Below are 17,560 nucleotides of genomic sequence, written 5' to 3' on the forward strand. Positions count from 1 at the left end.
TTGTAAAAATACTAACCATAAAGGAAAATAATTATATTTATTTATTTTTTATTTTTTTTATTTTATTTTGTTATGTTAATCACCATACATCATTAGTTTTTGATGTAGTGTTCCATGATTCATTGTTTGCACATAACACCCAGTGCTCCATGCAGAACATGCCCTCTTTAATACCCATCGCTAGGCTAACCCATCCCCCCAACCCTCAGTTTGTTTCTCAGAGTCCATAGTCTCTCATGGTTCGTCTCCCCCTCCGATTTCCCCTCCTTCATTTTTCCCTTCTTACTATCTTCTTTTTTTTTAAAAACATATGATGTATTATTTGTTTCAGAGGTACAGGTTTTATTAAGATCAAAAAATTATGTTCACCATAAAAAGCATAAAAATGAAAAGCTAGCCACATAGCGAAATGGGAGTATTTGCATATATAAAATTGACAAAGAGCTCATATCCATAATATATAAAAACTCAAACAAACCAGTAAAAAAGGGAGACAAACCAATAAAAATGAATGAAATACTTGGAAAGGTACTTGACAAAGAGGACATCCAAATTGATAATAAATACATGATAAAGGCGCTCGACATAATTAGACATCAGAGAAATGCTATTATAACATAATGTGAAGTCTCTATAAAACCTCCAGAATGAATAAAATGAAAGCGACAGAAAATACGGTGTTTGGTGAATGTGGCAAGATCTACTAAAACTGAATGCATTCTTCCCTATGACCCAGTAGATGCTGACCTCCTTTAGCATATATTTGTGCACTAAAATGCATGCAAAAGAATGTCTGCAGCAGCCTTTTTGGCATTAATCTAACACTGGAAGCAAGAATAATGCCCATTTACTAACAGAATAGGAAAATGAAGTGCATGCCTCTTACAATGAACTAATATGCAGCACCAAAAATAACTTATGCGCTTCAAGGGTTAATGTGTCAATCATAACATTGAAAAAAAATAAGCCAAATCAAAGAATACATGTGCATATGATTCCATTTATATCATTTACAAAGAAAAATTTTAAATGTAAGATGGTCACTTTTGGGAAAATCAGTAGTTAATAACTTCAAAGGGAATTTTTGGGTACTGGTAGTGCATCATTTCTTTTGGGGGTAATTGGATACACAAAATTTCCATAGTGGAAAATCATCAGCTGAACACTTAATAGTGTATATATATATCCATAACAAAGTCCACTTAAAAACTAAAATAAAGAGAGCAAAGGGCAAACAGGTAACTGAAGACAGTATGAGTGGAAATCTGAATATTTGGGCGAGAGTAAGCAAAATAAAATTGCATCAGCTAAAGAGAGATGTGCGATCAGAGAAATGATTTCTATTTTATTTGGATTTATTTCATAGGCCACACAATTAGAAAATGTTGATGTGTAAATCAAATCATTCAATAAAGTAAAAAGCTAATGGTACAGAAGAAAGATGGAGTACCAGACCCAAGTTTTAGAAATGCAAGTGGGTAATGCATCCTAGATATTGTCCATTCTATCCATTGATAGAAGGGAATAATTTATATAAATTAATATAAAATGTTGCATACTAATAGAGGTTTTTAATTTTAAAAGCGTTTTAAACAAATAAATGTAATTTATTATTTATTATATTATATTATTATGTATTATATTATTTATTTAACAAATAAATGTAATTTATCTGGGGTAATTAACTCAGTCTTGAAACTCATTTAAATGCAATTATTCTCAGAGGCTTTATTTTTTTATTTTTTTATTTTTTAAAGATTATTTATTTATTTGACAGAGAGAGACACAGTGAGAGAGGGAACACGAGCAGGGGGAGTGGGAGAGGGAGAAGCAGGCCTCCCACCGAGCAAGGAGCCCGATGCGGGGCTTGATCCCCGGACCCTGGGATCATGACCTGAGCTGAAGGCAGACGCCTAACGACTGAGCCACCCAGGCACCCCAATTATTCTCAGAGGTTTTAAGTGTGATCTTTCTACTTGATTTCACATATAAGAGTTGGTTCTATATGCAAGAAGGGTACAAAACTGACACATTCATGTGAATGAATTATTTATTCATATATGGCATCCCTCTGTGGCAGTACATTTCCACTTGTTTATTTTTCCTTTATATTCAGAGTTATCTGTAGAACAGTGGCATTTTCTTTAAATATATTCTGACCTTCATTTATTTCCATTGTGCTCGCCTTTCTTTTCTACATCTCAGGTTGAAACAATTATAAGTTTCTCTGACATACTTAATTTACCTGTCAGTTAATCTAATTTGATAGGTGGATTATTTTGTCATCCTCTCTTCTATGAGATACACTAATAAATTCCCTCCTGACCATTCCAGAATTTCCTTTATTATTCCAAATCATTATCTCATCCATATTCATCACTTTTCTGCCAAATTTCCTTTTTTTAACTAAAGTTTACTCTTAAAAGCCTGGGTTATCAGCCAACTCCACTTTTAGACTGGAAGGCATATTTAAGTTTTGCCAAGTTTGATTTTAAACATTGACATAATACTTTCATCAAAATTTCCTCATGGAAGTTATCTAGTGACTTCTTGGTAAAGTTGGAATATTTTCCTTTTATTTAATCTTTACCTGCACAGGTAAATCTATTATGTACATCTTAAAAACAATATTTTACAAGGTTTTCATTTGTGAACATTAACCTGTGCAAGGCCTTATTCTGTAGTACTTGTGCAGTAGTTTGGAAATATCACTCCAGAAGGTTTGTTGTCAGTTTTCTGCATTCATCTATAAAATTATCCCATGAATCCATGTCTTCGTATTACATAAGCCATGACTTTCTCATGCCTACCAAATAGCTCACAGGCAATCTGTTTGTATCACTAGCTGTTGGAACTTGGCCTGTCCACTTTTAAGAATTTCAAAATCGAAGTAAGCATAATTAAGGGAAATTAAACATATGTACTGTAAAAAGCACAGAGGATGTGCCTCAACTCAGAACCTACGAAGAATCTGAAACTCAGAAAAAATGCAAATATCTGAGAGAAAATGGTAGACCCAGCTGGCTAACTCCAGAGATGACAGGACAACACCCTTTGTCACAGATGACAGATGTATCCTCAAAGTGATGAACTCACAGACTCGGCTAGTGTAGAATTAAGAACAGGAAACATGATTCCTGGCACATTTAGTGTCTCGTACCCCATTTTCCTCCTTTCTCCCGTGTTTTGATCATTCACTTTCTCAGTTTCAGGCTCTGGGCTGTGTGCATTATTTTCGGTCACATTTATATGTCTCCTCCCCTTTTCCAGCAAGTCAACAAGAGTAAAAGTCAAAAATGGAGAACGTGGGAACGGTGACACAAAGAAGAGTGCTCTGATAAACAGCCTTTTTGGTTTCCTAAATTTTCTCTGAAGTGGATGAGGCTGGGGTGGGGGCACAAAAATGAAACAAAAAGAAACAGAAAACCTTGCCTGAAGTATGACCCTCAGGTTGATGCCGATTTGAAAAAAAAAAAAAAAAGTTCCATGGTTTGGGCCTGAAGAGTTGGATAAATAATAGACACTGGCTTGTACAGTAAATATAGCCAGGAAAGCCATGCATTTCAAAGATCACTCCTAAATTAAGCAATAAATTAAACTTAAATCCCCATGCACAGGGTTTTGTGCTATGTCGAGTGACACTTAATATAAAAATATGTTTTGCTACCATTCTGTATCGACAAGTGTAAAAGTAACCTGGCCGACTTAGTTTAAATGTATGGACTCCTGAAAAGCTGGTGTAGGCACAACCCGTGATTCTGTAATTAAAGTATCACGGGCTTTCCAATTCCAGGGTACTAAGGATCACGGGGCAGTGAGCTCAGGGGCTGCTGGTCTGACTAAAAGCAAATTCTGATGGATGAGAGAACAAGAAATACACAATATCTTACCTTTTACTTAAAATATTTATCCTAGGGGCGGCTGGGTGGCTCAGTCATTAAGCATCTGCCTTCGGCTCAGGTCATGATCTCCAGGGTCCTGGGATCGAGCCCCGCATCGGGCTCCCTGCTCCATGGGAAGCCTGCTTCTCCCTCTCCCGCTCCCCCTGCTTGTGTTCCCTCTCTCGCTGTGTCTCTCTCTATCAAATAAATAAATAAAATCTTTAAAAAATATATTTATCCTACATATTATGATCAAAATATTCTACTAAGTCTGTCACATTCAATCATATACATATTTTAACTACTTTTTAATGCATATGTAAATGCATATTGCTTTTAATTACTCATTAATGCATATTTAAATGAAAACTGTGCTTTCTATGAGTACACAAAGCAGTTTGTACCTTAAAAGCTTTTATATAATTTTGGAACAGGAAAGAACTGGTTGAAAAATATAGGATGAATTTTGACATTAGTGATTAAAAATATTTTACTCAATGGGAAATTGACTTGGTTAAATAAGCTAATTCAGTTTGATTGTTAAGCAAATTAAAATAAATCCAGACTTCAAAGTGCATGGACATGAAAGTATTTTTCTGGGCTTTTAACTTATAATTTAAAGGTTAAACTATTCTAATTAATCCTTTATAGTACGTATGAGATTCATGGGTGAAAAGGAGACTAAATGGTTTTGTTTTTCATGCACACACTCATGCATACACACATTATACATATATGACGTAAGTATATATGTTACAAGCATGCACAAGCATATGTATGAGTTGCATGCTTATATTTATATATAAATATTATATGTTACCACATATATACTATATGTATAAAATGTTATTTCTCCACCTGATGACTACATATGGTTATCTTTGTAAGGGTTCCAGTATATAAAAGTAAACAAAGTCGAGAAAAATTGAAAATGTATGTCCATTATTTAAATTTTAGATTGGAAATTTTTTTTCAAGTGCAAAGCAGTGTGTGGGCCAGAGTGAAAAGCTGAAAATATTTTTAGCATACAAAAATTTAATCTGAAGAAGCAGGAAGGTTTTCTGATGGTGGACTTTTAATACAATTTCTGGAAAATTTTAACCCCTCAATCTACTTTACTTCACTTTGGTTCGGTTTTGTATTTTTAGGTTAAGTCTTCTGATATATAATCTCCTTTTCTTCTCATGTAACCAGTTTTCCTTATGTCAATGAACTACAACTAGCCAATCCTTACTCAGTTTATTAAACACAGAGAGTCTGTTCAGAGAATGACACTCACACAGTATAGGATACAAAAGAAATATAGATATTTGTGTTTTTTTCAGATTTCATTTTGATGATTTTGGTTTGTGGGGTTAATCAAATATCATTCCTTTCATGTAATTGGAAGGGAAAATCCTTTGCCCTATTTTTATCAGGCTGGTTTGGAAAGCCTGGTGGAGGCTGAAGATGGATCTGTTAATTTTAGGGACTAACCTCTATGGCACTTCTCTTCTTGTGCACAAGCTTCGGATGCAAAGAATCCACTGGTTTTCTGTCCTTTCCTTAAGGAGACTGAACCACACAGAAGAAAATCCTTGACAAAAGACCTCGTTCCTTCTTCAGAATCTCATTATTGTATGTCCTTAGACAAGACCATCAGCACCTCTCTACCTGAATACCTAATCCTCTAGGTACATCTCTATAGATAATGTTTCCTTGATCCAAGAGTGATGAGGGCTAGAAGTAGAAAAATGTGCAGTTAGTCCAGAAGGCTGACCTACAGCTGGTTTTGATAAGGATCAAATACGTGCTGGTTGCTATATTCTTAAAAGGGTCTTGGGCGCCTGGGTGGCTCAGTCAGTTAAGTGTCTGCCTGCCGCTCAGGTCATGATCCCAGGGTCCTGGGATCGAGTCCCACATCGGGCTCCCTGCTCTGCGGCAAGTCTGCTTCTCCCTCTCCCTGTGCCCCTCCCCATCCTGCTCTTGCTCTTTTGCTCTCTGTCTCTCTTTATTTTTTCTCCTTAAATATTTATTGTTATGTTAATCACCATACATTACATCACTAGTTTTTGATGTAGTGTTCCATGATTGTTTGTGCATAACACCCAGTGCTCCACGCAGAACGTGCCCTCTTTAATACCCATCACCAGGCTAACCCATCCCCCCACCCACCTGCCCTCTAGAACCCTCAATTTATTTTTCAGAGTCCATCGTCTCTCATGGTTCGTCTCCCCCTCCAATTTCCCCCCCTTGATTCTACCCCTCCTGCTATCTTCATCTTTTTTTTTTTCTTAACATATATGGCATTATTTGTTTCAGAGGTACAGATCTGTGATTCAACAGTCTTGCACAATTCACAGCACTCACCATAGCACATACCCTCCCCCATGTCTATCACCCAGCCACCCCATCCCTCCCACCCCCCCAGCACTCCAGCAACCCTCAGTTTGTTTCCTGAGATTAAGAATTCCTCAGTGAGGTCACTCAAATAAATAAGTAAAATCTTTAAAAATAAAGGGTCTCGTGACTGCCAACATATCTCACTGATAATTAATATCAAATTGAATGATAAGCACCAGAGAAATCTTGCAAAAGTCATTTTACGGGTAGAAATTTGAAGAAGACATTTATGATCTAATAATTCCTGCACATCCCCTCCCCTTTGACCACTAAACATATAATCACTAGCTTCATACAGCAAAAAGTGCAACTCTTTCTGCCCACAGGTCCTGTCCCTGTGCTACTTAAATAAATTTACTAAGTTGTACCATCCAACATCTCAATAATTCTTTCTTGACCATTGCCCCCCACAGCCCTGCAGCAGGAGCAAAGACTGGGAGCAAGATGTCTTTGAGCTCCTCAGCATAGGCTCATCACAGCTCAAGGGGCAGTAAGACTCTTATCTAAGAGATTAAATCCATTTTAAGGACAGGAAAGGCCTCTTGCCCTGGATCTTATAATTTCTTTGACTTCAGTAAATCCTGCCTTTCATAATTTTCTAGTGTATTCTAGACTTCGCTCAAATATTATCAACACCCAGGTCCGCTTTCAGGGTTTTTAATTTGTTGGAAGGTTTATACTTACATCATGCCCTGATGACCTGCAGTTACATAAAGGTAGTGATGTGACGACTCTGTGTATGGAATTGTAACCAAGTGTAAGCTCATTTTGCTCACTGCATGACAGGCCAGTAAGTCAAGAAGCAAGATGTTGGGACAGGGAAAGTGACTTTATTCAGAAAGCCAGCACACCAAGGAGATGGTAGTCCACTGTGCCAAAGAACCATCCCCTCGGGGCATGAAAGCCAAGCTTCTTTTTTGTTAGCAAAAGGGGAAAATGGGAGAGGGTTGTAGTCAAAAGGTGACTGATGTCTGTAGACATCTGAGGAAGGTCATGTAACTCCTCAGCCTTGTTCAGTTGATCTTTATGTACAATAATCTGGTCGTGTCATTCCTGTAAATATTAAATGTAGCATAATCATTTCTGTACATACTCCCTTACCTCCTTGGGTAAGGTAGGTTTCAGGTAAAAGGCAGTTATTGCAAATCTCAGTGGTAGCATGCCTACGTGCAGGGCGAAGCAGAAGTTTCTAAGCTCTAGGCTATGACCAGCAAGGAAAATAGAAGCGTTATGAGTTCAGACATGCTACATTCCCCCTATTACAGAATTGAGTGTGGAATGATACGATGCATTGATCATGAGTCGGAGGAGAGAATGGGACCTTTTAATAAGGCTTTATTCTCCTCCAAAGTGTTTAAAATAACTTGACCTCAGGATCAAGAGTTCAAGCCTGGCTCCACGCCCAGCATGAAAAAAAAAAAAGTGACTATTCTCTTATATTAAAAAAAAATGTCTAAAATTAGCTGTATTTAACATAGTACAAATTGAGTTATCTCCAAGATCTCCTTCAGGGTCTAGGTAAGAAATTCCTGATTTTCTATTCACATAAAAGACTCAGTTTTCTATGAACTATGAATATGTTACCTGGTGTATTTTAAGTTGCTTTGAACCTTTCTGGCTTCCTTCACATCACAGAACGTGCCCCATTAACCTGCCCATGAAAAGTGAACACCCACTTTACTTTCCTAGTATCCCTAGGAAGGGTAGGTGAGCAAGCAGATAGGAAGAAATCTGCTTACTTGATTTAATTATGACTTTTTAAAAAAACTTGATAGCCACAAAAAATAGGCTCTGAATTGTATTTGGCTTAAACGCATTACAATTGCAGAAGCATTTGAGTCATGTTTTTCATGATACTTTCTGGCACATTCATACATCTATTGTGTGTTTATTTAATATTCTACAAGCTATAATTAATCTCTCTTTTTTTTTTTTAAGCAGAAGAGCCTAAGAGACAGGGCAAGTGAGGTTTACAGGTAAAAAGTTAACACAGAACTAATAAGTGGCTATGTCATGACATAAACTCAAGTCTTTTGATTTCAAGCACAGGCTTTATTCACAATAGAATATCCTTTTTATAATAATCTACCATACTAGGATGACAAAATGACAAAATGCAGTGCATGCCTAATTACCAGCTGTGAAGAATTTTACCTACCCTCAAATCTGTAGGAACTATATAAGTTTTTGTGTAAGATAGTAAACAAAATAAGAGAATTAGTATCAAGGTGTGTGTGAGAGAGAGAGAGAGAGAGAGACGAAGAGACAGAGAGAAACTCATTTGAGTACTGTAGAATACATTATTAACTCTCCATTTCATTTAAAACTTGAGCTGAAAATACCTTCCATATTTCTTTGTTTCTTTTCCTTTTGGGTAACGTAACTGCATAACTGCATTATTAGATCTCAGGAATCAGTTTGGGAGGCAAGATTTCATAAATGTAATAAATAAATCAATCTGAGGTATAGTAACTTGTATCAGACTTTTCCAGCATTTGCGGCAAAAATCACTGATAGAAAAAAAAATCATTAATAGATATCTGTGAGTATATCATGTGCGGACGTTATTAGCAACAAACCTAAGTACTGTGTCATGTGCAGGCAGTTTTAAAAGCATGATTCTTAGTTTATAATACTTGTGCTTTACCCTGAAGACAAGGGTTTAAGGATCATAAGTATAATGTTTCAACTCAGTGTCTTATCCAAGGACAAATCACTAGGAGCTGGATCATGTACAGTCACTACCTTATTCTTTATGTGCTTGTCTCATTCGGAGGCAGGCTTGGTGACACTTGGCTGTGTCTGATTTGGAGAAAAACCTCCCATCCTAACTGGCTCTTGTCGGGTGCTATATAAATGTTAGTAATTACTTTTTAAATTAATAAACTTTTTTTTTTTTGTCAGGGAGAGAGAGCACAACAGGGGGAGTGGCAGAGAGAGAGGGAGAAGCAGTCCCCCTGCCAAGCAGGGAGCCCGACACGGGGCTCGATCCCAGGACCCTGGGATCATGACCTGAGCCGAAGGCAGACACTTAACTGACTGAGCCACCCAGGCATCCCTACATTAACAGATTTTTCTTTAAAAAGAAAAAATGAGCAGAATGTACAGAATCCCCATTTACCCACTCACTGTCCCCCCACTGCTTCTACCATTAACATTTTGACTAATGTAGTACATTTATTTCAATTAATGAAAAAAATCTATGTATTATTATTAACTAAAGTCCATAATTTACATTAGGATTTCCTCTCTGTGTTGTATGGTCTTGGGGTTTTGATGAATATACAATGACATGTATCCACCATTATAATATCCTACAGAATAGCTTCACTGCCCTAAATATCTCCTGGTGCCCCCTACTCATCCCTCTTCCTCTCTGCTCTGCAAGCCTCTGGCAACCACTGATCTCTGTACTGTCTTTAAAGTTCAGTCTTTTTCAGAATGTCATACAGTTGGAGTCATACAATGTGTAGCTCTTTCAGATGGGCTTCTTTCACTTAGCAGTATGCATTTAAAATTCTTCTGTGTTGTGTGTGTGTGTGTGTGTGTGTGTGTGTGTGTGTGTGTGTGGCTTGATAGCTCCGCTTTTTAAAAAATGTTTAAACAGTAAAGAATTTCATGATTTCACATCATCGGATGGCTAGGGTTTGGGTAAGCACCAAGCATGGTACAATTATTTGGCTCCGTGTTATTATTAAGGATTCGGGTCTTTTCCATCACTTCCCTGTGTCATCTTTTGTGAGAGGGCTTTGCCCCAGGTTGGCTTCCCTCGTGGCTGAAAAGTTGCTGCAGCAGTTTTGTGTGTCGTGTTCACATGTGATCCTCTCTGTGGAAAAAGAGATGAGACCACCTTGTTTTATCTTCTTTTTTCCTGTTTCCCCCCCTTTTTTTATTGTGGTAAAATATACATAAAAATGACCACTTTAACTATTTTTAAGTGTAGGTTTGATCAATTTAAGTATATTCACATTGTTGTACAATTATCACCACTATCCACCTGCAAAACATTTTTTATCATCCCAACGTGAAAGATGGGGATTCTTACTCACTGAAAAAGAAAACACTATTCTATTTTCTGTATTCTCTATAAATTTGACTGCTGTGGGAACATCACAAGTATACTACAGTATCTGCCGTCTTTTGACCAGTCTATTTCACTTAGCATAGTGTTTCCAAGGTTTATCTGTATTATAGCATATATCAAAATTTCACTTTTTAGGCTTGATAAAATTCCATCACACATATATACGGTTTTGTTTATTTATTCATCTGTAGATGGATCCTAGTATTGCCAAATTTTGCCACTTGTGACTAATGCTCTTAGGAACATTGATGTTCAAATACCTATTTGAGTCCATGCTTTCAATTCTTTTGCTTGTGTCCCTAGAAATGAAATTGCTGGATTCTGTGATAATTCTATGTTTAACTTTTTAAGGAACCATCATCCTGTTTTCCACAGCACCTGTTACTATCTTATTTCCAACGACCAACACACAGGGCTTCCGATTTCTCCACGTTCTTGCCAACACTTCTTATTTTGTTGGTGTTGTTCTTTGTTCGTTTGTTCATTCGTTATAATGGACATCATAATGAATATGAAGTGGCATATCACTGTGCTTTGGAATTGCATTTCCCTAGTGATTAGCGATATTGAGTATCTTACACGTAATTATTGGCCATTTGTATATTTTCTTTGGATAAACGTCTATTCAGGTCTTTCGTTCCTTTTTAAATTTTTGTTGTTGTTGAAATAAAGGAGTTGTATATTCAGAATATATATTCTGAATAGTAATCTATTATTAGGTATGTGATCTATAAAATATAAATATTTTATACCATCCTGGGGTTGTCTCCCCAGTTTCTTCCTAGAGTCCTTTTTTTTTTTTTAGGTTTTATGGTTTTATTAACACAAATATGATGTGCACAACAAGTTGTCTATTCATTTTCTTCGCTGCACAGCCTGGCGTTGGGATTGGTGACTCTGATTGCCAGCTGGGCTGCTCTTTCCACAATAGCTTTGCGGTTCTTGGAGGAGACATTGTGAGCAATCTCTGCACAGTAAGATTTGTTGCACATCAGCAGCACTTCAAGCTCCTTAACGTTGTGGACTAGGAACTTCCGGAAGCCACTGGGCAACGTGTGCTTTGTTTTCTTGTTGCTCCCGTAACCAATGTTGGGCATCAAGATCTGGCCCTTGAATCTTCTGCGCACCCTATTGTCAATGCCTCTGGGTTTCCGCCAGTTGCGCTTAATTTTGACATAGCGGTCTGACTGGTGCCGGATGAGCTTCTTGGTCCTCTTTTTAACGATCTTGGGCTTCACCAGAGGTCTGAGGGCAGCCATGATGCCCAGTAACAGATGGCGGCCACCTCCACAGGCAGCGCCGAGAAAGAGAGAGCCCTAGAGTCCTTTAATGCACAGAAGTTTTTAATTTGGATGAAATACAAAGTATATACTTCTTTTTGTTTCTGATGTTGTTGGTGTCATATTCAAGTCATGAATGAAATATACCATGCCATAAAGTGTGCCCTTAAGGCTTTTTCTAAGAGGTTTATAATGACCTTTATAGTTTTTTCCCCTTTAGTTATTTGATTCATATTGAGCTACTTTTTTTTTGTATATGGCATAAGGTAAGAATCAGCTTCACTTCCGAATGTGGATGTACCAATTTTTCCAATACTATCGGTTGAAAAGACCATATTTTCACTGTTGCAGAGTCTTGGCAATCTTGTCAAAAAGTCATTTGACCATCTGTGTGAGGGTTTGTTTCAGGGCTCTCTATTCTATTCCATTGGTTTATGTGTCTGCGGTAAGTTTTGAAATCAGAAAGTGTGATGTACACAACATTGTATAGCTTTCTCAAGATTCTTTTGGATATTTGGGGTACCTTGATATTCCATATTGATTTTAGAATATTTTTTTTTCATCTCTACATGAAAAAATTGGGCTTTTAGGAGATTTTGCATCGAATCTGTGGATCACTTTGAGAAGTATCAACATCTGAACAATATTAATTCTTCCAATCATGAACAAGGGATGTCTTTCCATTTGTAATGCCTGCTTTAACCTCATTCAGTGGTATTTGTATTTTTTGGTGTAAGTGCCTTTTGCCTCCTGGGTTACATTTATTTCTATGCATTTTTATTTTTTTTATTATATTGGAAATTAATTATTTACTTAGGATCCTTTTCAGATTGTTTATTGTTAGCATATAGAAACACAATTGATGATAATGTGTTGATTTTGTATTCTGAAACCTTGCTGAATATATTTATTAGTTCCAGAATGTTGGGGGGAAGGTAGGATTCTAGAGGGTTTTCTACATATAAGATCATGTCATCTACAAACAGATGTTTATTTCTTCCTTTTCAATATAGATGCCTTTTATTTATTTTCCTTGTTTTTCCTTGTCAATGTCACATAGCTTTATACTTATATTTTCTTCTGAGTTTTATAGTTAAAGCTCTTACTTTTAGGTATATGATGCATTTGGAGTTATTTTTTGTGTATGGGGTAACAAAAGGATCCAACTTCATTTTTTTACATGTGGATATCTAGTTGTTTCCACAAATTTTTTTTTAAGATTTTATTTATTCATTTGAGACACAGAGATACAGAGAGAGAGAGAGAGAGAGAGAGAGAACATGAGCAGGGGGAGAGGCAGAGGCAGAGGGAGAAGCAGGCTCCCCACTGAAAAGGGAGCCTGATGTGGGGCTCGATCCCAGGACCCTGGGATCAAGACCTGAGCTGAAGGCAGACGCTTAACCATCTGAGCCACCCAGGCACCCCTCCACAAAATTTGTTAAAGAGGCTATCGTCACCCCTCCCCTTTGAATTGTATTGCTACTCCTGTCAAACATCAATTGAACATAAAAGTTATGTTTCTTTTCTGAACTCTCCCTTATATCTCTGTGATCTATATGTCTACCATTAGTCCAGTACTACACTCCTGATATTATAGCTTTAATGTAAGCTTTGATATCAGGCAGTATAAGTTCTCCAAGTTTTTTTTCTTAAAAATTATTTTGGCTGGGGCACTTGGGTGGCACAGTTGGTTAAGTGTCTGCCTTTGGCTCAGGTCGTGATCCCAAAGTGCCGGCATCAAGCCCCACATCGGGCTCCCTGCTCCGCGGGGAGTCTGCTTCTCCTGACGCTCCTCACTCTTTCTCAAATAAATGAATAAAATCTTTAAAAAAAATTGTTTTGGCTATCCCGAGTTCCTTATATTTTCATCTGAATTTTAACATCAGCTTGTTAATTTCTACAAGTTGGAGCTGAACTTTTGGTAGCAACTGTATTGAATTATAGATCAATTTAGTGACCATTGTTGTCTTAACAATATTTAACTTTTTTTAATATTTAGCTTTCTGGTCACAATCATGGGATGTCTTACCATTTATTTCACTCTTTTTAGTGTATTTCAAAAGCTTTATAATTTTCAATTTAAAAGTATTGCACGTCTGTTTAATTTGATTCTAGTTTTATTCTATTGCTATCTTGTGTAATTTTTTAAATTTCATGTTTAGTTATTTATTGTTAAATATAAAAATACAACCGTTTTTAAAATATTTATCTTATTTCCTGAAATGTTTCTAAATTCATTTATTGGCTCTATTGGGTTTTTTTTGTTGTTGATTCCTTAGGTTTTCCTATAATCAAAGATCACGTCTTCTGGCAATAGTGTTTTACTTATTCTTTTCTTTCTGGATTTTATTTATTTATTTACTTACTTACTTATTTGTTTATTTATTTTCTTTTTCTAATTTTCCTGGCTAAAACTTCCAGTACATGTTAAATAGAAGTAGTAAGTGGACACTTTTTTCTTGTTCTTGATCTTAGATGTCAAGCATTATATTATATTGTGTGAAATTACCTTTGGGTCTTTTTTTTTTTTAAAGATTTTATTTATTTATTTGAGAGAGAGAGAGAGCATGAGTTGGGGGGGGTGGGTCAGAGGGAGAGGGAGAGGCAAGCTCCCTGCTGAGCAGGGAGCCCAATGTGGGGCTTTATTCCAAGACCCTGAGATCATGACCTGAACCCAAGGCAGACACTTAACTTACTGAGCCACCCAGGCAGCCTAACTTTGGGTCTTTCCAAACACATTCATTAAAAAGTTAAGGAATTTTCCTTCTATTGTTAGTTACTGAGTGTTTTGATCATTGTGCATTGTTGGATTTTGCCAAATGCATTTTTTGTCACTATTGAGATGGTCATGTGAAAGTTGTCCATTATAAAATGAATATAATGTATCCCATTTATTGATTTTTCTACTTGAAATCATTCTTGCATTCCAGAAATGAATCATACTTCATTATGGTACATAATCCTGTTTATATGTTTCTGAATTTGTTTTGATTTTTTTTGTTTGTTTGTTTATATTCGTAAGGGCTACCAATCCCTAGTTTTCTTGTAGAGGGTGTTTTATTTTGGTATTAGGGTATCACTGGCATCATAAAGTGAGCTGATGAGTGCCCCTTCATCTTATATTCTTTTGGAACAGTTGAGCATTATTGATCTTAAATCTTTATTATAGGTTTGGTAGAATTCACCAGTGAAGTCATTTGGGCTTCAGATTTCCTTTATAGGATATTTCTTGATTAAAAAGTCAATGTCTTTACATATGCATTCATGTGTATTCATACATATGTATTTCTTCTTGATTTGGTTTTGAAACTTCGTATTTTCTAGGAATTTGTCTGTATCATCTAAGTAACTTAATTTATTGGCATATACCTATCCACAGCATTCCCTTATACTTTTCATTTCTTAAGGAGAGTAGTGTATCCCCTTTTTATTCCTGATTTTACTAACTAAATATTGTCTTTTTTTCTTTGTCAGGATAGCTAAATGTTTGTCAATTTTGTTGAACGTTACATAGAACCAGTCTTGATTTTGTTGATTTTCTAATTATGTTTATATTCATTATTTCAATTAGCAATAATCGCGCCTCGGATAAACCTCATTGGCTACGATACTGCCACTGCGCAAAGCTATATATTCATTATTTCAATTATTTGTGTTTTAATGTTTATTATTATTATTACTTCTGCTAGTTGGAGTTAGTATGATCTTTTGTTTCTCCATTTTTTCTTAAAGGCATATTAGGTTTCTGACTTGAGATCTCTTTCCCAAATATAGGCATGCACAATTAGGTTCCACTCCAAGCACTACTTTTGGTGCATATCCTAAGTTTTTGTGTGCCGTATTTTCATTTTCTATTATCTCAAATTATTTTCTAATCTGTGATTTGTTTTTTGTTTTTTGTTTTTTGTTTTTTTTTTTTGATCCTTGGGTTATTTAGGAGTGTGATTTTAATTTTTACTCATTTGGGGATTTTCCAAATTTTCTTTTGTTATTTATTTCTAACTTCATTCCACTGTGTTTGGAAAGCAAATATTTTTCTGATTTAAATCCTTTTAATTTTAATCCTGCTAGGCTGGTGTTGTTCATAGCTCACATAGTTGCAGTGCTGTTGGTTTCAGGGTTACCACAGAGCTATGGAGAGGAGGCTGTGAATTCTGCAAGGTAAAAATGTTACACAACTCATGGTTCTTACAAAAATCTAGTCATTTTTCATCAGTAATTGTTACATGCCCTTGGTTAGTTTCCAGAGTTATTAAAAAATAGATTTGATTATTTTTGCCAGTATTCTCATTGTTTTTATGGAGGAACAGATTTTTGGATGACTCTGCTCTGCCATTCTGTAAGTGCTTCTCCATATTAATTATTAAACACATAAAATATTCCAAGCATCAGAGACCTTTCCTGTACCACTTTAATCATATATCCTGGGAACTTTTTCTCTAAATACCTACTTGGAACGATATTATAGGCACTGTCAAATATGAAAATGAAAATGATGAAAATTCATCTACTCCATCATTAGCTCCACGTTAAAATGTGTTTCAGGGCACTGAGAACACATTTAGACACATTTTAATTCCCGCTAAGTTTCTTTACTTTTTGTTGTTGTTGTTGTTGTTGTTGATTTTAAATTCGTCTATTTAACGGCAAGGCAAATATTGGAAGTTTTGGAAGAGTTTCAGTAATAAACTCCGGGCCCAATTCCTATGTATGAACTTATAGGACCAATCACAGGCAATTACCAAGGCTTTACTCTGGCAGGGCTCTTGGTGAAAGTCTGCCCACCCCACCTCACCTGGTCGACAGACAGTCTGCAGCGAGTTGCATTCAAAGGATCCCAGGATGGACATGCTTTAACACATACCTGCATTCCTAGCTCAGATGCCTCCTAATCAAGGTGATTTCAGTTGGGGCCCTTCTAAGGCATCTTGTCTGTGACCTCCTTCTTGGAGGGACTTGAAGACGTTTTTCTCTAGTTGGAGTGCTCACTTTTCCATGGGAGCCTTTCTTCCTTTTCTTCTCCCAGTCTCTGTGTCCAAACAGATGGCAGGAGCCTTTTGTCTGGGGCTTCTTCTTCAGTGAGATAATCCTCCCAAAGGCTCTGATCCACTTGAGACCTGCTCAGTGAAATATGGAACATTGGGGTCCCCTCACCTTCTGGCCTCCTGTTTATACTATTACAGTGAATCAATAAAGGGCATGATTATAACTTTCATTTTGGCGCATCATCCCATCGGACCACCTAACACCTGGCAACTCTCATGGCTTTTCATTTTCAAGGCCTCTTTAGAACCTAATAGATTACAACCACTCTTTGTTTTGCCTCTGAACCATAGTAATGTGGTATGAATAAAACACTGATTTAGCCTCTCTATAAAAGTATGATATATTCGAAATTACCTACCATCTTCTCTCTATACAGATAGAGAGGAAAAAATAACCCTCTGAAATACCAAACCCTATGTCTTCCCTGCTTTTCTGAAGCTTCTTGCTTCTAGGTCCCCACGCCGTTTCCTTATTCCAAATGGTCTGCGTTACTTTGGGATAATCTCAGCTGCTGCTGTCAAGGTTGCACCGGGCTCCGCCTATAGCCCCGCCCAGCACCCAGAGAACCTCTAAGGTAGTGTTTTTGGAAGAGGACGCTTCGTGCTTCTTTGCTTCCAGTGCTTTCCGTGCCACTGAGTGGCAGTGATCTAGCGAGCGCTGGTGTCTGTTCCTGTGCTTTCTCCGCAGGTCACATTCTGCAGCCCTCGTTCTTCACAAACACCCAGAATGCGTTTTACCACGATTTCACCACCGATCCCTTGTTTCTTCAGAGACCTTGGCTTCCGCGCTTACTGCACTCTATATCAAAACCGCACGCAGACCTTTCGGTGGCACATTTGGAAGTATTTTGATTCTTTGGCTAAAAGTACATGAATCCACCCACACCT

At 36.9% G+C, this 17,560-nt stretch overlaps 1 protein-coding gene and 1 pseudogene across 1 annotated transcript; both read right to left on the reverse strand.

Annotated features, from left to right (window-relative positions):
- Positions 1–11,183: 11,183 nt before the first annotated feature.
- LOC112809759 (large ribosomal subunit protein eL32-like) lies at positions 11,184–11,654 on the reverse strand. The gene has a single exon (XM_073885011.1). The coding sequence runs from the start codon at positions 11,604–11,606 to the stop codon at positions 11,199–11,201; it is 408 nt and encodes a 135-aa protein (XP_073741112.1). The 5' UTR covers positions 11,607–11,654; the 3' UTR covers positions 11,184–11,198.
- Positions 11,655–15,184: 3,530 nt separating this feature from the next.
- LOC112809823 (U4 spliceosomal RNA) lies at positions 15,185–15,255 on the reverse strand (annotated as a pseudogene).
- Positions 15,256–17,560: the final 2,305 nt, after the last annotated feature.

The sequence above is a fragment of the Callorhinus ursinus genome, unplaced genomic scaffold (assembly GCF_003265705.2).
Source record: "Callorhinus ursinus isolate GAN/ISIS: 27379988/994484 unplaced genomic scaffold, GSC_fseal_2.0 scaffold60, whole genome shotgun sequence".
In the NCBI taxonomy this organism is placed as follows: domain Eukaryota; kingdom Metazoa; phylum Chordata; class Mammalia; order Carnivora; family Otariidae; genus Callorhinus; species Callorhinus ursinus.